The sequence below is a fragment of the Thalassophryne amazonica genome, chromosome 14 (assembly GCF_902500255.1).
Source record: "Thalassophryne amazonica chromosome 14, fThaAma1.1, whole genome shotgun sequence".
In the NCBI taxonomy this organism is placed as follows: domain Eukaryota; kingdom Metazoa; phylum Chordata; class Actinopteri; order Batrachoidiformes; family Batrachoididae; genus Thalassophryne; species Thalassophryne amazonica.
The window spans coordinates 25,987,733-26,008,803 of NC_047116.1; the positions used below are offsets into that span (position 1 = coordinate 25,987,733).

The 21,071-nt window shown below is 42.2% G+C and overlaps 1 protein-coding gene across 1 annotated transcript; it reads left to right on the top strand.

Moving 5' to 3' along the window:
- The first annotated feature begins 526 nt into the window (after window positions 1-526).
- Window positions 527-16,658, top strand: dnajc3a (DnaJ (Hsp40) homolog, subfamily C, member 3a). The gene is made up of 12 exons (XM_034186634.1): window positions 527-776; window positions 4,525-4,635; window positions 4,751-4,875; window positions 5,186-5,260; window positions 11,053-11,205; window positions 11,267-11,448; window positions 13,731-13,850; window positions 13,939-14,044; window positions 14,122-14,242; window positions 15,493-15,625; window positions 15,860-16,008; window positions 16,082-16,658. The coding sequence occupies exons 1-12, from the start codon at window positions 695-697 to the stop codon at window positions 16,225-16,227; spliced, it is 1,503 nt and encodes a 500-aa protein (XP_034042525.1). The 5' UTR covers window positions 527-694; the 3' UTR covers window positions 16,228-16,658.
- Window positions 16,659-21,071: the final 4,413 nt, after the last annotated feature.

Here is a 21,071-nt window from a genome sequence, read left to right on the forward strand (position 1 = left end):
CTCACTTGTAAAAGAGATCTTGATCTCAATGGGGTGAACCTGGTGAAAAAAAAAAAAATGTCAAAGTCATGCATGAAATGAGTAAGGGAACAAACATTGCTCAAATGTATTATTTTCAAAAATAATGAAGAACGTAAAATATGTAAAAATTAGTTTTCTGTTTTAGTAATACATTTGGTGATAAAACTGAATTTTTTATTTATTTATTTATTTTTTTTGGTGATCATTAATCTTGTGGAGGTGAGTGCAGCTCATACAGTGTTAAATTTTATGCATTTATTTAAAACATTTTATTTTATTTTGTTAACAAAGATAATGACCACGTTTGCATGTCACGTGACATGACGCAGGGACACCCCTGACCCTGATCGAGCTCAAGTGAGACAGCAACACGTGTCCTCCCAAAGATAGATAAACATCTACACACGCACACGCCGTGCGTGACGGGCTAGTGCTGCCGTGGCTCCTCTCCGTTGAACCAACAGAAGTGGGCGGAGTTTTCCAAAGAATTCATCCAATCACAGTCACCCACGACCGGCGGACGGACAAATGGCTTTAGCTGCGCTGCGGCTGAAAAGAGAAGCTCGAGTTGTTAACACATATGGGAGCGACACGATTTAAAGCTAAAAGAACGTCGCCCGGACTTTGTGCTAAGTTATCAAACTGGGCTTTTGTTATCTACTTTTAAATAGTCATGGTTTCCGTCGACAATGTCGCTCACAAAGTTCTCAGTTTCATTCCATATGTTCTTGTTTTGATAGATTTGCGATACGAAGGTAAGAACGAAGTCTCTTCTTATTTACTGACGAACGCGAGCTAATGCTATACTGCTGTGTGACTTTAACGATAAAAGCGTCCTCAGTGTTTGACAAGATGCGTTATTAATAGGGGTAACGTCCGCGTTTTATCCACAAGTCTGTGACTGCTCAAGACAGCGGTTTCGAAACTTTTGAAAGAAGTGGTTCGAAACGTTTCGAAAACCGTTGTTTGTCGCTACCTAGTGTCAGAAGTGTGTACTGCAGCTTTTGTAAACGGAAGCTGCACGAACAAGCGACTAATGTTTCGAAACACTGTTTTAAACCCTGTATCGAACTATTAGGGATTTGAAAACGTACGAAAGTGTGATTTATTTTATTTTTTTGCCGGTCAAATTACATTTAAAAATACATAAAATCTACTGCTGCTAACACAAAAAGGCATCCAAAGTTGTTGTTGTTTATTTATTATTGTGATTGATTAAAAAAAAACTGTTTAATAATGGTCATACAAATATTTGACTTACAAAGCAAAAATACATTATACCAAATAAATTCAGCAACATATCAACCAAACATAGTACCTAAATACAATTGAAAAGTAAAATATAATAAATATAAATGGCAAAAATACAAACAAAATAGAAAAAAAATTGGTTTCTATACGAATGCAGCATTTAAAGGCTAAACAACACTAAAATCTTAAAATGTACGTATGTTGACTCGAGTTCATAAAAGCTGTTTAAATATATTTTTAAACACGTGCTTTGACATATTTTTGGAATTCCGTCAAACCCGTTCCCAGTTCATGTTAGACTCTGCCGGGGCTGCCCTTTGTCACCAGTCCTGTTCGTGATGTTCACGGATGGGAATTTAAGGTGTAGTCAGGGACTGGAGGGTGTCCAGAGTGGTGACCTCAGAATTACATCGCTCCTTTTTGCGGATAATGTGGTTCTGTTGACCCCATCAGACGGTATACAAATAATGAATGATTGAGTTCAATGGTAGGAATATTTCATGAGATGAAAGCTCAACGAGCACATACAATGGTATGTTCCAGCTTTCACTGAATTAAATATTCGTTCCATTCAAAGAATGTAAAACCATTCATTATTTGTTTCATACTATAGCTAAAATACATCCTTGTCTTTTGGTGTTATTCATTTGTAAAAAACAGAAAAGGGACTTACCTATTGGTGTGTATCACTGGTGCTTTGACATCAACAGTCCAACACGAACTTCAAATAGGAAAATAATAAAAATGTTGACGATGTAGTCCATGATGCCACGCACTAACTTTGTGTACTTCCCCCCCCAAAAAAACCTCCATTGAAAAATCATGTCAGAAATTTGTCCAGCTTTTCATCCTCTTCATCCTAACAGCTCTTCATGCCAGATGGCTTACAGTGTAGTGGATTTGTTTTATGTGTGTGTGTGTGTTAGAAGAATTAGTACTGCCAGTTAGCTTGTTCAAATAAGCCTTTTCAGCATTACTAGTACGCATGCGTGGCGCGCGCTTCTGGTCGGCAGCTATCGGGACAAACAAAGCCATGTGCGCAGCTGTCAGTGCTTTTTATTTTTATTACATTTATTATGCTTACTTTTGATGAGAAATGCCATTTACTGCACGCAGTAGTGAGCGATATTACGTTGATTACGCGTCCGCTGTCAAGCACGTGCATTTGTTTGTCCCGATGCCTTCCCATCGGCCCGAGATGCTGAAAAGACTTATTGTCGTTCGTCAGCAAAACAAACTCTGCCATGTTTAGACCCAGGACATGCTGGAGAGATTATATTTCCCAGCTGGCTTTGGAATGCCTTGGGATTTCCCAAGAAGAGTTGGAGGACTTGGCCAAGGATAGGGAATTGTGGGATGAGCTCCTGTCCAGGGACAACATCCCTGGACTCAGAGAGACCTGTACTGTTGGTAATGCTTGATCTCACTGCAGCATTCGATACAGTGGACCACTCCATCCTCCTGAACCATCTAGCCCAGCAGGTTGGCTTTCAGGGTCCCATGCTGCAGTGGTTCAAGTCCTATTTAATGGACAGGCACTTCTCTGTTTTCATCAATGGCCACTCCTCTTCTACCGCCCGACTGTCTTCTGGGGTCCCGCAAGGCTCCATTTTGGGCCCATTTCTGTTCTCTCTTTACATGCTCCCACTGGGTTCAATCATCTCTAGCCATAATGTCTTTTCATATGTACGCCGATGATCTTCAAATTTATCTACCAGTCTCACCAGATTCTCCAGATGCATTTCAGACCATCAACACCTGTATGGATGACATCAAGCACTGGCTCACACAGAATTTCCTGAGTCTAAATGAATCCAAAACGGAATTCTGTCTATTTGGCACCACAAGCCCACTTGCCGCTGTCTCAAATGGTCACTCACTTCCTCACCATAACACCGTAATCAGAAACTTGGGAGTTCACTTGGACACTGGCCTAAATCTCCATAAACAAATTGACTCTGTTGTTAGGACAAGCTTCTTTCAGCTCCGCATTCTCACAAGAGTGAAACCCTTCCTCAGTTGTTGTGACCTGGAGAAAGCAATCCACGCATTCATCAGCTCACGCTTGGACTACTGCAATGCTTTGTACATTGGACTCAGTCAAACATCTTTACACAGATTACAACTGGTACAGAATGCTGCTGCCCGGCTCCTCACAAATTCTCGTAAACATCACCATATCACACCTGTTCTGCGCTCTCTCCACTGGCTGCCAGTGCAATACAGGATCCAATACAAACTTCTATTTGTTTTCTGCTCCATCCACAGCTTCGCACCTGCGTATCTATGTGAGATTCTGACTCTTCACCAGCCCAGCAGATTTCTACGATCTGCACAGCTCTACTTGTTGGAGCAGCCCAGGTCTCGAAGCAAACAGTGGGGTGATCGTGCTTTCGCAGTAGCAGGTCCTAAACTTTGGAACTCGCTGCCCCTTGACTTGCGTGCCATCTCGGATCTGCCCCTTTTTAAAACAAAACTCAAAACGTATTTGTTTAGATGTGCTTTTGATACTTAGTCTTTTTAGACTTGGGAATAAAATGAATCTGTGTTCCTCTTTTTAACTATATTTTAAATGCGATTTTTATATGTACAGCGCTTTGGTCAACTTAGGTTGTTGTAAGGCGCTTAACAAATAAAATTTGATTGATTGATTGATGAGCTGCTTGGTCTACTGCCTCTGCTCTCCAGACCCAGATAAGCAGCAGAAAAAGAATGAATGCCTTGATGTAATTTGATGTGTAGACTGTTTACCAGTTTTAATAACTGGTATAAAGAAGATAAAAGAGGATAAACCAAAAGACTGAATTCTGGGAACATTAAACACCTTATTGATGGACCTAGTCTGGGATGTTCCATCATTTAGAGGAAGACCGGATTTCAAATATTCAGGTGCTAAACCACAGGCCATGTTGTAGACATGATTTAGTTTAGTTCCATCCTCTGGTCAACAGGTACAGCAGCATATCAACCTTAATTCAATTGATTTTATTTGTACGGCGCCAAATCACAACAAAGCTGTCTCAAGGTGCTTCACACGAGTAAGGTCTAACCTTACCAACCTTACTTTAATAAACTGTTCAGCTCCAATATGTGTCCTTGGAGAAACATTTAGAATGCACACAATTGATTTGTTCTTAGAAAATCTCAGAATTTCCAGTTGTCCAAGGTGACGTCTTCCAATGTGTTATTTTTTCAGTCTAACTGTCCAAACTGCAAACATTTTCATTTCCAATTTTAACCATTGTTTGCCAGGAGTGAAATGCGGCCGGGACGGGAGTGTGGAGAATCATATGGAGATGGGGAAGAAGCTGCTCGCTGCTGGACAGCTGGCTGATGCGCTCTCTCATTTCCACGCTGTTGTGGGTGAGCGCCGAAAGCCACTTAATTAACTATTTAGGAATTTTAGTTTTTATGGGCTCAGCTTTCAGGAATATAGTTGAAAAATAAGGTACAGTCATGTTTTCTTGTCATTTATCAGATGGAGATCCAAATAACTACTTGGCCTATTACAGGAGAGCGACAGTGTTTCTGGCCATGGGGAAGTCCAAGTCTGCACTTCCAGATTTGAGCAGAGTCATTGAACTCAAACCAGACTTCACATCTGTAAGTTGCTTCTTGAGTGTCACTTTTTTTTGGTTTGGCATGACAATTTTGGGAAAGTATTCTGAGCTTTCAACGAGCATTATGTCAGTATGCGTCCTACTGGAGATAAATTATTTTTCTGTTTGAAACTGTGTGAGAAACGTGTTTGCACACGTGATGGTAAAAGACTGCACACGTTACATATCACAATCTTTATTTTATCGATTCACTGTATATCTCCGTGACATCAAGCAGTTGTGGGAAACCTGTCTGTTATGGCAGCTGTGTTCAGTCTTTATTTACAGTAAAACAAACTGTCTTTTGTCAACAGGCGAGGCTCCAGAGAGGAAATCTCCTACTAAAGCAGGGGAAATTGGACGAAGCGGAGAGTGACTTTAAGAAGGTGGTAAGTACTAAAACATACAGCTCAAGTTCCACATGCAAGTTGTTGTGGAGAATGAAGATCACTGAGCGGAGCTGAGTTAATCTATTTACATGTGTTAGTGCCTAATTCTCATAATTAAGAGTAAGAATTTTTTTTCCCCTATAGCACTGTCACAAAATGTGTCACAAGAAATGATAAAAATCAAATCACATAAAACATGGTAAAAATGGAAAACGTAAAAACAAGACTAGCTTAAAAAAACTTCTCTGTATACGATGTAGTATATATTGAAATGATTGATCTCTACAAGTTTTAAAAAGAGTGTACCTCTGACCTGAGGGCCCAGGAAGAAGAATAAGGTTTCAGCGGGTCGGCAATGTAGTGGGGAGTTTGTCGATGTCCAGCCCTAAAAGTTAAAACTAAAAAAAATAATTGTAATAATAAATAATTTGCAAGGCAGGTGGCCCAGTACTGTTGCAAAGACTGACCAAACTCTTCCAGTCATTATGGCGCACAGGCGTGGTCCCCCAACAGTTGAAGGACACCAGTATCATCCACATCTACAAGAGGAATAGCATCCGCCAGCAGTGTGACAACCATAGAGGCATCTCCCTTCTGTCCATCGGTGGGAAAATTCTGGCTCGCGTTCTGCTCAACCGTCCATTACAACATCTTGAAGCAGGACCTCCTCCCAGAAAGTCAGTGTGGATTCCGTGTCGGAAGTGGAACGGTGGACATGATATTCGCTGCGAGCCAACTTCAGTTAAAGTGCCAGGAGCAACACGGCGACCTTTTCGTGGCCTTCGTTGATCTGATGAAGGCCTCCAATACTGTCAGCAGAAAAGGCTTGTGGAAACTCATGGAGAAGTTTGGCTGCCCCAGCAAGTGCGACAGTTTCACGATGGCATAATGGGCAAAGTTCTGGACAATGGAGACGAGTCAGCAGCCTTCCCTGACACCAACGGCATAAAACAGGGCTGTGTTCTTGCCCCTATACTGTTCAGCATGGTTTTCTCCGCCATGCTGACCGACGCTTTCCAGGACTGCCAGGATGGCATTAGCCTCAGATAAAGGACTGACGGCGGGCTGTTCAACCTCAGGTGCCTCTGGGCTGTCACCAAGGACAGAGACCGTCATCAGAGACCTACTGTTTGCTGATGACTGTGCACTCTATGCAGTTACAGAACAGAAGATGCAGTATGTAATGGACTGCTTCTTGAGAGCGTGTGAGAACTTCTGTCTCACCATCAGCACCAACAAGCCCGAAGTCATGTACCAACTGGCACCTGGAAAGAACCCCACATCACAGTGAAGGGACAGAACCTGCAGGCACTTGACAGTTTCACCTATTGGGCAGCACCCTCTCTCGTGCAATCAACAACAGGGTTGCTAAGACCAGTGCTGCCTTCGGGAGGCTCCGTGAGAATGTCTGGGAACGGAGAGGTCTCAGCCTTACCACCAAGCTGAAAGTCTACCGTGCAGTGGTTCTAACTACCCTTCTCTACGCCAGTGAGACCTGGACTATCTACAGTAGACATGCCAAACGGCTCAACCATTTCCACGAGCTGCCTCCGTTGCCTCCTCCACATCAGGTGGCAGAACAGAGTCCCAGACACGGAGGTCCTTGAGTGAGCTGGCCTCCCCAGCATCTACACCCTCATGCAGAAGACACAAGTCAGATGTCATCAGAATGTCAGACAGTCGATTGCCAAAACAGCTGCTGTATGGAGAACTGTGCCAGGGCAAGCATTCCATCGGGGGACAGAAGAAACGCTTTAAAGACTGTCACAAAGCATCCCTCAAAAACCTGGGCTTTGAGCTCACTTCCTGGGAGTCGCTTGCACTCGACCGTCCACAATGGTGCTGCAAGATCACCAGTGGCGCCCGCGCAGCAGAGACCAGAAGGATCATAGATGCTCAAACAAAGCGATCCGCACGCAAGGCCCAAGCCATCTCCACCTCCACTGCAGTACCCACCCCTGTGTCCCACATGTGGATGAGCCTGTCGGGCCCGGATCAGCCTCATCAGCCACCTCCAGATGCACAGCTAATGTTCATCCATCAAATCTTTTTTTTTCCTTTTTCTTTCCTTCAGTGGTGCCGTGGTCATCTTTGACCCCGAAGGACAAACAAGAAATCTTTGTATTTTTGTTATTGGGTTTTAATCCAGAACCCTCAACATGCTTACATGAATTGTTTTGATTGCTACTGTCATTTTATTTGTTGTTGTTAGAGTATCAGTGGTATAGAAAGTTTAGTACTTTCTATGAAAGTTTAGTACACATCCTCCTTTCGGAGATACCAATGAGCTGTTTTCCCAGCAGGCCAATAGGCTTCTGGGCTGCTGCAGGCTTGGGCAGACCTTATTTTGCTGATAGGTGTGCTGTCCTGCTGCTTCAGCAGTCCAGACCAGTCCACGGTGTAATGCCTCACATTTACGCATTACCCTCCTCCGTAAGCTGAGTTAGCAGGAAACTCTTAAAGCTCCATATGTAAAGGAAGTGCCATTAACTGAGATTGCTCTTGTAAAGTTGATGATCTCGGTGATGAAGATGAGAGGAGTGTAATGATGTAGGGAATTTAAGGGCTGCTGTCAAAAGGCCAAATTGGCACAAATGTCATCTGAAGAATTTAGTGGGCTGTATCACATTTTTTGGATAGGGAGTACCATCTACATCACCCTCCACCGGCTCTGAGAAAACAGTGTCCCCCTGCTCTGTGGTATGGGATAGGAGTTGGAGTACCAGTAGACCTGGGTTTGATTCCTGGTGTGTGGTTCATTTTACCTATCTACAGTCTAACGGAACACTTGATCTGTATCTTCCGAGCCCATCCAGCTCTAAATTTGTATTCGCTGGAATGATATATCGTATATAGTGATAACTATATTATGGAGCCTGTATCAAATCAGAGGTCCCCCCCCCCCCCCAAACAAGTATACCATTACAAACCAACTGCGCCATGGAAGAAATGATCTCTTAACAAGTATAACTGATTCAAAAACATGCAGACAAGAAATGGACAGCGTCAAAGATTAGTTATATATCAGAATTATGGGTTTCTTTGTTGCATTCACACCCTGATGATTAGCCCAGTGTTTGTCAACAGAGAGTGAAAATTTGATTAACGTCAACCAGCACTGAGGTCCGCCAGACTCTGTAGGAGTTATGTCGATGTCAGTTGGAAAACTGATGTTCGTTGTGGTCCTGCAAAAATTTTCTATATGTTTAGTCTTTGTTCATGCTAAAATACCACCAAGAGTTGAGCTCTGCTACTACAGTGTCACCTCTGTTAGTACGCTGTTACTGCTCCATTTACCTCTGCTGGCCAACGTCGGAGGCTTGAATGGATGCACAACCTCTTCTGGATGCCTTGAACATGAAGAAATATATAGAAATGTGCAGAACCTGTCTTGATGACACACCAGTAGTAAGTGCAGCAATTGCAGATGTTGAGTTTATATAGGCTGCACCACTTAACATCTCAAACATTGAGTTGACTGCTCCACAGAGTGCGCCATCAATGTGCCCAGCCTCTGATGACGAAAGTTGAACTACATTCTATAGTAAGTCATTGGTCCCTTGTAGTGATGGCAATTTCGAAGCCCCGTGAACCAATGAGCCACTGCAACACAACTGGTTGAAAATCGACACACTGCTTCGACGCGTTTGATACAGTTTGAAGGGTGACATCTGCTGGATTGTTTTGAGAATTACCTTGAGCGAGTGCCCTGACAAATGTTGCATTAATTCATGACTGATGTGGTTTGTTCTTGAAAAATAATAAAATAAAAAATGTCATATGTATTATTGTGTCTTCTTAATGTAATAAATAGTCCATCCAGATGCACACATAATGGTTATGAAAGCCTTTATTGTAGACTATATGTAGATTTGTGTTATCATTCCTCAAACTATATTTGGATAAAATGTGACGGGAAAAGTCATGTGCTTCTGCAACTGGTGCTTATGTTGCTGTAATTTGTGAATTAGAATAGAGGGGATAGGAGACGGTGATTGTGCAACTTTCACCAATTTTTATTCAAAAAAATGTCAACGGTGCTGGACTTTAATCAGCTCCTCTTCTGCCTCACCACCTCTCCAGCTTTGGAGAAGACCTGCTCGCAAGGCACTGATGTTGCTGGCATCAACAAATATTTTTTTTTGCCATTCTCTGTAAATTGGGATAGACTGCGACTTGTGTCGCCCAGTATTTGAGCTGGCCTTCTCCTCTGGAGGTAGGCATATGTTGGGTCAAACCTTTGTAGTAAAGCCCTGAAGGCTTTGCTCTCCGCTATTTTGAACGGTTGTGCATCTTCCAGAACATAGTCCACCAGTGCCTCATCCAAACCAGCTTGTCTGCCTTTAATGGAAATACAGTCTGACATGCTGAGATATTTTTGTTAATGAGTGTTTTAATCTTAAAGAGTAAAATACAGCTTACATGGCCTGATTCCTGCTCCAGAAGCAGCAGCCATTGATGTCTTGGGATGTTTGGACCTCAGGTGTCGCAGCATTGAAGACGTTACTGTACCTCAGCTCTTGAGCACAAATCAAGCACTTGACCTTTTTGGGACTTATTAGATCAAAGTGCTCCCAAGCAATTGATCATGCTCTTTTTGGAACTGGCTCCTCTATGTCCCTTCATCACCACAGCTCACTCTCACACACACTCACCTTTCTCACACCTTTCACTTCAACAAAATCACAGCTCTTCAGTCACTCAGCTCAGTCTCTGATCTACCTATATTATATAGTCCAACCTATAACCTATGTTGATGTACTCTGTGAATAAATGTTGTATATGAATGGATGCCTGTTGTGTGTGTGGTGTGTCTGTCTGTTAGATCCTATGTGTATGTAGCTAACTAAATTACCTCTAAACTAGACCTAAATATAAACTAATGCTTTCCTTGGCTCCGATTCACGTGGTAATTGGCAATAACAGTGTCACTAGCAATCTCCTCCTCTCAAAAACCCACGGTTTGAGCTGCGATTCAGATCTCATTTAAATACTCGGCGGGTCCTATTGAAACGCCCAGATTATTCGAACTTTCCGCGAAGCTAGACACGTGGTGTGACGTAACGAGGCCTCGCTCGCAGTGGTCACGTGATGGGGCGTGCTCGAAACGCTGCTCACTGACACTTCTGGTTCAAAAAGCTCGATGCAGTGTCGAGCAGACTGACTCGAGCTTAACATCACTAGTCCCTTGTCATATGTTGAGCACCGCAAGTACAAGGTCACCCTCCATTGTTGAAGACAGATCATTTCTAACCGTGGAGCAAACCTTCTCTGGGTGTTTCAAAGATTTCTGAGAATCTGCGACATCAACCAGCATCAGCTACATGTCACGTGTGAATGGACCCTTAATCCCTGATGTTCTCCACTGATTACGGTAATTTCTGTGTAATTGGTATGAGGAAGAATGTATTGAATCATGATAGGTGTATCGTGATGCTAGGGTACCGTTCTACCTCTGGTACCTGGGGATGAGCAGTAGGCCAGTTAGCCTTCAGGGCCTGTATAGGAGATTGCCAAAAATCTAGGGAGTAAATAACTAGATGAATAAATGACTACATTCCCTCACAAGCAGATCAATACAAAAAAGCATCTTTGTTTTGCTTATGTCATATACCTGCCTTCCTGTTATCAAACTATCCATGGTGGAAATCGGGAGCAGGTGTGGATGTTACTTGTAGCTTGAAATGAGTTACTCATTTTCAAAGCCTTTATTCCTGTGTAATGTTTCTCTGGCGAGGTTGCTAGAGTCACAACCAAAAGTATTTGATATAATATCCATTGTGATGTTCCAGCTGAAATCCAACCCCGCTGACAAAGAAGAGAAGGAAGCCCGGAGTCAGCAGACAAAGTCAGATGAAATTCAGCGACTGGTTGCTCAGGCTCACAGTGCCTTCAAAAACAAAGATTACCTGACGGCTGCTGGATATCTGGAGACCATCATTGAAGTAAGAGGCAGCTTGTCAGCATCATCACCGCAGACTGCAACTGTATTGTAACTATTTGCAGACTTGTGTTTGGGATGTGGCCTCCCGCGAGATGCGGGCAGAGTGTTTTATAGAGATGGGAGAGACGGGGAAGGCCATTGGCGACCTTAAAGCGGCTTCCAAGTTAAAGAATGACAACACGCAGGCCTTCTTCAAGCTCAGCACTATTTACTACAACCTTGGAGATCATGAGATGTCCCTCAAGTAAGACCTACTCACGGACGGCTGTCTGAGAGAGATATATATATATATATATATATATATATATATATATATATATATATACACACGCACAAAACCCCTGGCAAAAATTATGGAATCACCAGCCTCAGAGGATGTTCATTCAGTTGTTTGTTTGTTTTTTTTTTTTTTTTGTAGAAAAAAGGCAGATCACAGACATGACACAAAACTAAAGTCATTTCAAATGGTAACTTTCTGGCTTTAAGAAACACTATAAGAAATCAAGAAAAATTGTGGCAGTCAGTAACGGTTACTTTTTTAGACCAAGCAGAGGGGAAAAAAAATATGGACTCATTCAATTCTGAGGAATAAATTATGGAATCACCCTGTAAATGTTCATCCCCAAAACTAACACCTGCATCAAATCAGATCTGCTCGTTAGTCTGCATCTAAAAAGGAGTGATCACACCTCGGAGAGCTGTTGCACCAAGTGGACTGACATGAATCATGGCTCCAATGAGAGAGATGTCAATTGAAACAAAGGAGAGGATTATCAAACTCTTAAAAGAGGGTAAATCATCACGCAATGTTGCAAAAGATGGTGGTTGTTCACAGTCAGCTGTGTCTAAACTCTGGACCAAATACAAACATGGGAAGGTTGGTAAAGGCAAACATACTGGTAGACCAAGGAAGACATCAAAGCGTCAAGACAGAAAACTTAAAGCAATATGTCTCAAATCGAAAATGCACAACAAAACAAATGAGGAACGAATGGGAGGAAACTGGAGTCAATGTCTGTGACTGAACTGTAAGAAACCGCCTAAAGGAAATGGGATTTACATACAGAAAAGCTAACCGAAAGCCATCATTAACACCTAAACAGAAAAAACAAGGTTACAATAGGCTAAGGAAAAGCAATCGTGGACTGTGGATGACTGGATTAAAGTCATATTCAGTGATGAATCTCGAATCTGCATTGGGCAAGGTGATGATGCTGGAACTTTTGCTTGGTGCCGTTCCAGTGAGATTTATAAAGATGACTGCCTGAAGAGAACATGTAAATTTCCACAGTCATTGATGATATGGGGCTGCATGTCAGGTAAAGGCACTGGGGAGATGGCTGTCATTACATCATCAATAAATGCACAAGTTTACGTTGATATTTTGGACACTTTTCTTATCCCATCAATTGAAAGGATGTTTGGGGATGATATCATTTTTCAAGATGATAATGCATCTTGCCATAGAGCAAAAACTGTGAAAACATTCCTTGCAAAAAGACACATAGGGTCAATGTCATGGCCTGCAAATAGTCCGGATCTTAATCCAATTGAAAATCTTTGGTGGAAGTTGAAGAAAATGGTCCATGACAAGGCTCCATCCTGCAAAGCTGATCTGGCAACAGCAATCAGAGAAAGTTGGAGCCAGATTGAAGAGTACTGTTTGTCACTCGTTAAGTCCATGCCTCAGAGACTGCAAGCTGTTATAAAAGCCAGAGGTGGTGCAACAAAATACTAGTGATGTGTTGGAGCGTTCTTTTGTTTTTCATGATTCCATAATTTTTTTTCATCAAAATTGAGTGATTCCATATTTTTTACCCTCTGCTTGGTCTAAAAAAAGTAACCGTTACTGACTGCCACAATTATTTTTCCTGATTTCTTATAGTGTTTCTTAAAGCCAGAAAGTTGCCATTTGAAATTACTTTAGTTTTGTGTCATGTCTGTGATCTGCTTTTTTTCTACAAAATTAAACAACTGAATGAACATCCTCCGAGGCCGGTGATTCCATAATTTTTGCCAGGGGTTGTATATATATTTTAAAGCACTTACACAAGAGACACTGTGACAAAGGAATTAAAACCATGTTAATACATGCCAGTGGCTTCAGTAGACTTATAACTGACCAGTATACACCTTTACTACTTTGTGTCATCATATACTGGCCAATCCCCCCCCAACTCCAAATAAACTATTGTTGATGTCTTTTTAAAATTGAAAATGTATCAGCCAGACAATTGGTCTATCCCTACTTGTCAAAAGTAACTGTCTACTTGCCACAGTCAGGTAGTACCCAAGGAGACCTAGTACCAAAGACATCTAGTTGTTGCCATAGGTCCAAGTCTCATAACCATACAAGAAGACATGGATCATTTGTTGTATGGCTTGGACCTTCTTTCTCTGGTGACCATCTGGAACTGAAGGGGGAGGCAGACTTGAAACATAGTTTAGACGCCTGCTGCCTAAAATGTCTTTGCGCTTTGTTTTACGTCCTGTAGTATCCTAATAAATCCCGGGCTTTCTCGTTAGTGAGGTGCGTGAGTGCCTGAAGCTGGATCCTGATCACAAACAGTGTTACGCTCATTACAAACAAGTCAAGAAGCTGAGCAAACAGATCCAGTCTGCAGAGGAGCTGATCCAGGCTCAGAGGTACATGCAACCGAACGCAGATTTCTTTTCCCCCTTTGGTCTATCTTGAGGGTGCTGTCGCAACACTGACCTGCTTCCTGCTCATTAGGTACGAAGACGCAGTCAGTAAATATGAAGCGGTGATGAAGACGGAGCCCAATGTGCAGGCTTTTTCTCTTCTCGCTAAGGAGCGCATCTGCCACTCTCTGGCACAGGTAACACTTTGCACCATGGCTGCTCTGCGTGTGTGCTGTGATTCAAGTGTGCTGAAGGCATTTCGTGTTGCATTCAGAGCCAGCAGGCCAGCAGAGCTATCACAGTGTGCAGCGACGTCCTGCAGGGGGACCCACAGAACGTCCGCGCACTGAAGGACAGAGCTGAGGCCTACATCCAGGACGCACTCTACGAGGAAGGTAAGTGCTCAGGTGTCAGCCTGAAGTCAGCCAAATATAACCTGAAATTATTATTATTAATTGTAATCTGCTACATTTGAAAATGTACAACTTCTTGGTGTAATTGCATGTGTCTAACACAAGGAGTCGCTGCAGCTCTACACATTTCCAGCATCTCTATACCTACATGTATAGTGGTTGAATTCTTTGTTGGAGTCCTGGCATCACGCATGTCTGGAGGGTCTGATGTAGATAATAAACACAAAGGAAATGCACATGGTGTTAAACTACCATGTGCATTGTCTAAATGTGACAAGACTACCAGAGCCACCAACTGATAATGGTGAAACTATGATAAAGCTTTTTAGGCAGTAGTTACATTCCTGTTAGGAGAATGTACAACTTTGTGAGATGGAAAGCTGAGTCTTTTTTTATTTATTTATTTATTTAATAAATCAAGCCTAAAGCCATTCTTAGACAGCAGTGCCAAAATACACAATGTATACACACCCACAGCAATTTTTATCTCCACAAAGCCTTTTCTGCCAGAGGAGGGATCAGGCAGAAACAATGACGCTCCCTGCCTATTGCCAAATCACAGAAAAGTCTACTGACAGCAGATGGTAAAATCCCAAGGAAACTAGATTTCCTTCCTGTGAGAAGTTTGTGTTCTCTCCCACTGTTACATACATTTTCCTCAGTAAAATATGATCCATAAATGGACATTGACCAAAGCAGTGTCACAGATGGGCCCCAGCTACCCAAACAGCACCAGTGCCCATTCTCTCATTGAAAAAAGACAGCAGTACTCGCTACATAACCTTTTGAATTTTTATTTATCCTGAGATGGCACCAACTCTTGAGAAATGTGTCCAAAAACTACATTTAGACGTTAAAACTGCCTCTGACCAAGAATGTGGTCACATTATCATCAAGCAGTCGAGACCAGTTCAACCTGTTCTAAGGCTCCAGTGACTGTTCCATCTGCTCGGTGTGAATTAGGGAGGTAGGGTTGGAGAGGAGTGGCTGAGGAGGGAAGCTTTGTTTTGATTGTGAAAACTGGGTTAGTGCACCATCTTGTAGCAAGGGGGGAAAAATACAGGCAGAAGGGCACTTAAATTTGAAATATGATGTCGAGATTGACATTTAAATTAGCTGCATGTGCTTTGGTCATCATCACGTAAAAATAGTGTCTCTGAATTATAGCATGATTTAGTGTTTTACTCAAAGATGGTCTAACAGGATGGATTCTTTCTCTCTCTCTGTTCCAGCCATTAAGGATTATGAGACGGCCTCAGAATACAGTGAGAATGATCATCAGATCAAAGAAGGGCTGGAGCGAGCTCAGCGGCTCCTCAAACAGTCTCAGAAGAAGGACTATTATAAGATCCTAGGAGTGAAAAGGTACAACAGATTTCTGAGTCATCACAGGAGTTAGACGTGTGTTACAGGCAATATTCTTCAGGAAATAATTTTTTTCTTCTTATGAACACTGACAAGCACTGGAAATGTAAATGAACATAAGTGTTCTTACATATTTTAAACCAAGTGCAGTAATGTACATCACATGATCCAATGAGTTGAAAGGCAACAGGAAGTTGTGACTCATCACACTGATGAAGTTCTCTGTGGTCACAGAACTGCCAGGAAAAAGGAGATTATCAAAGCCTATAGGAAACTGGCACAGCAGTGGCACCCGGACAATTTCCAGGATCCAGAGGAGAAGAAAAAAGCAGAAAAGAAATTCATCGACATCGCTCAGGCCAAAGAGGTTCTTACTAATCCAGGTAAAATAAACTAATAAATAAAAATTCCACAGGGTCTGGACATTTGTATTGATTTGTGAATCTGCATTTGCAGAGATGAGGACTAAGTTTGACCACGGGGAGGATCCCATGGATCCAGAGACCCAGCAGGGACATCACTTCCACGGAGGCTTCCACAGCTTCCAGGGCTTCAACCCGTTTGGCTCGGGGCCCTTCAACTTCAAATTCGGCTTCAACTGAAGTAGCTGTGATCCAGCATGGTTGGAGTGGATTTTGGAATTTGTCCCTATTTAACAGGGAAAGCTCTGGCAGAAACGATGCCAGTTTATACCGTAAGTGTCTCCAAAAAAAAAAAAAAAAAAAAAAAATGAGGGCACAAATAATCCAGTGACTCAAATTAAAGATGCTTCTTTGTGGTTAAAGGGTACAGCTTTTGGAGAAAGTCTGTTGCTGTGCGAATGAATTTGTGCACACTGCTGCACTGCTTTTTAAGTTGATGGTGATTCCAAAGTGACAGATGTCCCCCCCCCCCTTCTTTTGTACATGCTACAAGTCACAACCTTTACCATTGAAGTTGTACATAGTTACAGCACTATTTTTTATATAAATTAAGTTCTTCTGAACTGTAAATAAAAAAAAAAAGAAGCTATTTATGTACTTTGAACTGAGGAGCTTGGCTGCCTGTTGTAAAGCTGGAATTGTGACGTACAGTCTGCTCCACGGGCAGCACGGTGGTGAAAATGTTGAGTGCGCTTGCTACCAGAACAGAAGGTATGAAGTTAAAGATCCCCTGAGCCCATTCTCCATGTTCTAGCAGTTAGTCTTCCCGGCATAAATCTTGTGCCAAATCAACATGTGGACCCATATCAAGTATTTACACAAACTCTTTTTTTTTTTTTTTTGCCCCACACCACCACAACTGAGGTGAAATTGAACAATTATATTTAATAAGCACTTTCAAAACAAAAATGACAAATGTGCTGTACAATTTCAATTTATTTATACAGTGTTAGTTTGCAACAAGTCTCCCGTGTTAAAGCCCCTTTCACACCGGGCCAAATTAGTTGCATAATGCGGCGTATTCACTACGCCAAGCTTATGTAGCCCTACGTGGTGATACGCTGAGGCATGCAAAGGGGTCCGCGAAATGGACACAACAAAAACATTTAATTTTTTCAGCCTATGCCAGTCTGATGAAAAATCCTTAGGTTTTTTTTTTTTTTTTCTTCAAATCAGTACATTCCTGCATTGCTAGGTTTTATTTGTGCCGCTAGATTCTATTATTGCTGCTGAATTTTGGTGACAGTGAAGCTTAAAATCCATGGGAGAAGAAGAAGCGGGCCAAGCTTCCCCCTGTGCACAACTTGCACAGCTATTCCTGCGTACTAGATATGCAGCACAATGCAACTCTATGCAGGCCAGGTGTGAAAGAGGCTTAAGGAAAAACTCAGGTGTTTTGTGATTACAGGAAGAAGCCTTAAGCAGACCAGAGTCAGTGGGGTGACAATCTGCTTTGACCAGTCCACCAAATAAAACAGAATTGTCAGAATACGCAATGATAGAAATGTTGCCGCAAAGCAACAGTTTACAGTCCAGTGTTCAATGTCAGGTGGAAAGAGAGGTCAACTCGGAAGCAAAGTCGATCAGCTATTGCTCCAGTGCCAGATAAGTCACTGAAATTAAGACGTCCCCCACATCCCACAGCTACTGGCTTCAATGTAAAGAAAGTTAAAAAGACTATAAATTACATATGATTTAACAACAAAAAACAAATGACATACAAATTAAGATAAACACCAAACAGGAGAATATGAGTGGGTTTTAAGATGGACTTTAAATGTTGGAACTCACGTGGACCTCCTCACATCCACGGGCAGTAGGAGTACTGATATGCAAACACAATAAAGATGTACTTGTAGTAATTTTATTTTAAGAGGTCTGACAAAAATATTGCATTAACCATTGAAAAGTAACACCTATTTTATGCCACGTCAAAAACTGTAAAGACGAAAAGCTCCAGATGATTCACTGGTTTTTGATAGGCTGCATATGTCCAATTACTTTTGGCCTTGAAATTGAGTGACTTTTTAAAAATTATTATTGTAAGTTTCATGTGATTTTTGTTACGCACACTGAATTCAACACTACACTACAATCACCTCTTGATTGATTAATTTCCCGACATCGTGGTGACACACAGAAGTAAAATTGCAAACACTTACGTACCCGACTGTAGTTCAACTGCACTGAGAGCTAATTACTGAAACTAAAAGCTTTGCAAAATGGCATGTGGTAGTTCTTCATGATTACATCTAACCTTTTCCTTGATTGCAAATGTCCCATCTCCTTTATTTTACTATGAATGTATGCGCACACACTCCAATGGTTTTATGGAGTGGAACAAATTAGTGTAAGAAAGTTTCGAGCATTCCACAGCATGAAAACCACAAAGCCCCTGACCACATGTGAGACAACATACAGACAACTCTATTTGTGGTGACTGTTTTGTAGCAAAGATTTATTTACCCCCACCCCACCAGACATGAATATACACATTTTCACAAAACAGTTCACCCTGAGAGCAGATTTCAGGCCCTCGTTTAATACCAACAAAAATAAATACTGCTGGCTTCAGTTGAACAGCAACATACTTATTCCTGAGACAAAGTAGTGGCTCCATGTGGAATAAAAGGTGAAGCGTCCCGGTGTATGAACGTACTGTACACAAGACATACCCTAATCAGTTAAAATCCTACATGACGGTTAAGTGTGAAAAGGAGGACTCTGATCCATAATGTCAAAGAATGTTGCCTTTTGTTTAACAGTTTTCCAGCTGTGACGTCGCTGCTCGTTACTGTTCCAATGGAACAACATCGCAGTAGGTTTGTGAGATATACAGATAGCTAGCTTCATGTCACGTCCTTGTACACGCATGGGTATTTTTGCCCCCCCAAATTCATTTTGTCCTTTCAACCACATGCAAACTGTGTTTAAGGTCACTGAAAACCTGAGCTTGTGCAAAACTCATTCCAGGGTTAAGACCTTAAACACGTTCAATGTTTACATGTAAACAAGGATTTTTTTTTTATTTTTTTTTTGGAGCAACATCAGAGTGTGCCTTATTTTTTGTGTTTGATATCATTCTGTGCCCTGTCTACTTTTTGCATGAAGCAAAACTCTGCAATGGTGGAAGCAGCTAAAATGTTATATATATATATATATATATATATATATATATACACACACACAGGCCCTCTGTGTAGACAAAGAGCCATCGGAGTGAGCATTTGACGACCCAGACCCTAGTGCCAGCACTGTCACAGATTTGACAAGACTGTCAGAACTGTGGTTGGTGAAAGGTGTTTTGCATTTTCATGTGGCTGTACATACATATAAAACATTTTCATCTAAGTGCATGTCCACTGTGAGAGACATAATCTTAAAAAAAAAAAAAAAATAATCCGGAAATCACAATGTACACTCAACAAAAATATAAACGCAGCACTTTTGGTTTTGCTCCCATTTTGTATGAGATGAACTCAAAGATATAAAACTTTTTCCACATACACAATATCACCATTTCCCTCAAATATTGTTCACAAACCAGTCTAAATCTGTGATAGTGAGCACTTCTCCTTTGCTGAGATAATCCATCCCACCTCACAGGTGTGCCATATCAAGATGCTGATTAGACACCATGATTAGTGCACAGGTGTGCCTTAGACTGCCCACAATAAAAGGCCACTCTGAAAGGTGCAGTTTTATCACACAGCACAATGCCACAGATGTCGCAAGATTTGAGGGAGCATGCAATTGGCATGCTGACAGCAGGAATGTCAACCAGAGCTGTTGCTCGTGTATTGAATGTTCATTTCTCTACAATAAGCCGTCTCCAAAAGGTGTTTCAGAGAATTTGTCAGTACATCCAACCAGCCTCACAACCACAGACCACGTGTAACCACACCAGCCCAGGACCTCCACATCCAGCATGTTCACCTCCAAGATCGTCTGAGACCAGCCACTCGGACAGCTGCTGAAACAATCGGTTTGCATAACCAAAGAATTTCTGCACATACTGTCAGAAACCGTCTCAGGGAAGCTCATCTGCATGCTTGTCGTCCTCATCGGGGTCTCAACCTGACTCCAGTTCGTCATCGTAACCGACCTGAGTGGGCAAATGCTCACATTCGCTGGCGTTTGGCACGTTGGAGAGGTGTTCTCTTCACGGATGAATCCCGGTTCACACTGTCCAGGGCAGATGGCAGACAGCGTGTGTGGCGTCGTGTGGGGTGAGCGATTTTTTGATGTCAATGTTGTGGATTGAGTGGCCCATGGTGGCGGTGGGGTTATGGTATGGGCAGGCGTCTGTTATGGACGAAGAACACAGGTGCATTTTACTGATGGCATTTTGAATGCACAGAGATACCGTGACGAGATCCTGAGGCCCATTGTTGTGCCATACATCCAAGAACATCACCTCATGTTGCAGCAGGATAATGCACGGCCCCATGTTGCAAGGATCTGTACGCAATTCTTGGAAGCTGAAAATGTCCCAGTTCTTGCATGGCCGGCATACTCACCGAACATGTCACCCATTGAGCATGTTTGGGATGCTCTGGACCGGCGTATACGACAGCGTGTACCAGTTCCTGCCAATATCCAGCAACTTCGCACAGCCATTGAAGAGGAGTGGACCAATATTCCACAGGCCACAATTGACAACCTGATCAACTCTATGCGAAAGAGATGCGTTGCACTGCATGAGGCAAATGGTGGTCACACAAGATACTGACTGGTATCCCCCCCAATAAAACAAAACTGCACCTTTCAGAGTGGCCTTTTATTGTGGGCAGTCTAAGGCACACCTGTGCACTAATCATGATGTCTAATCAGCATCTTGATATGGCACACCTGTGAGATGGGATGGATTATCTCAGCAAAGGAGAAGTGCTCACTATCACAGATTTAGACTGGTTTGTGAACAGTATTTGAGGGAAATGGTGATATTGTGTATGTGGAAAAAGTTTTAGATCTTTGAGTTCATCTCATACAAAATGGGAGCAAAACCAAAAGTGTTGCGTTTA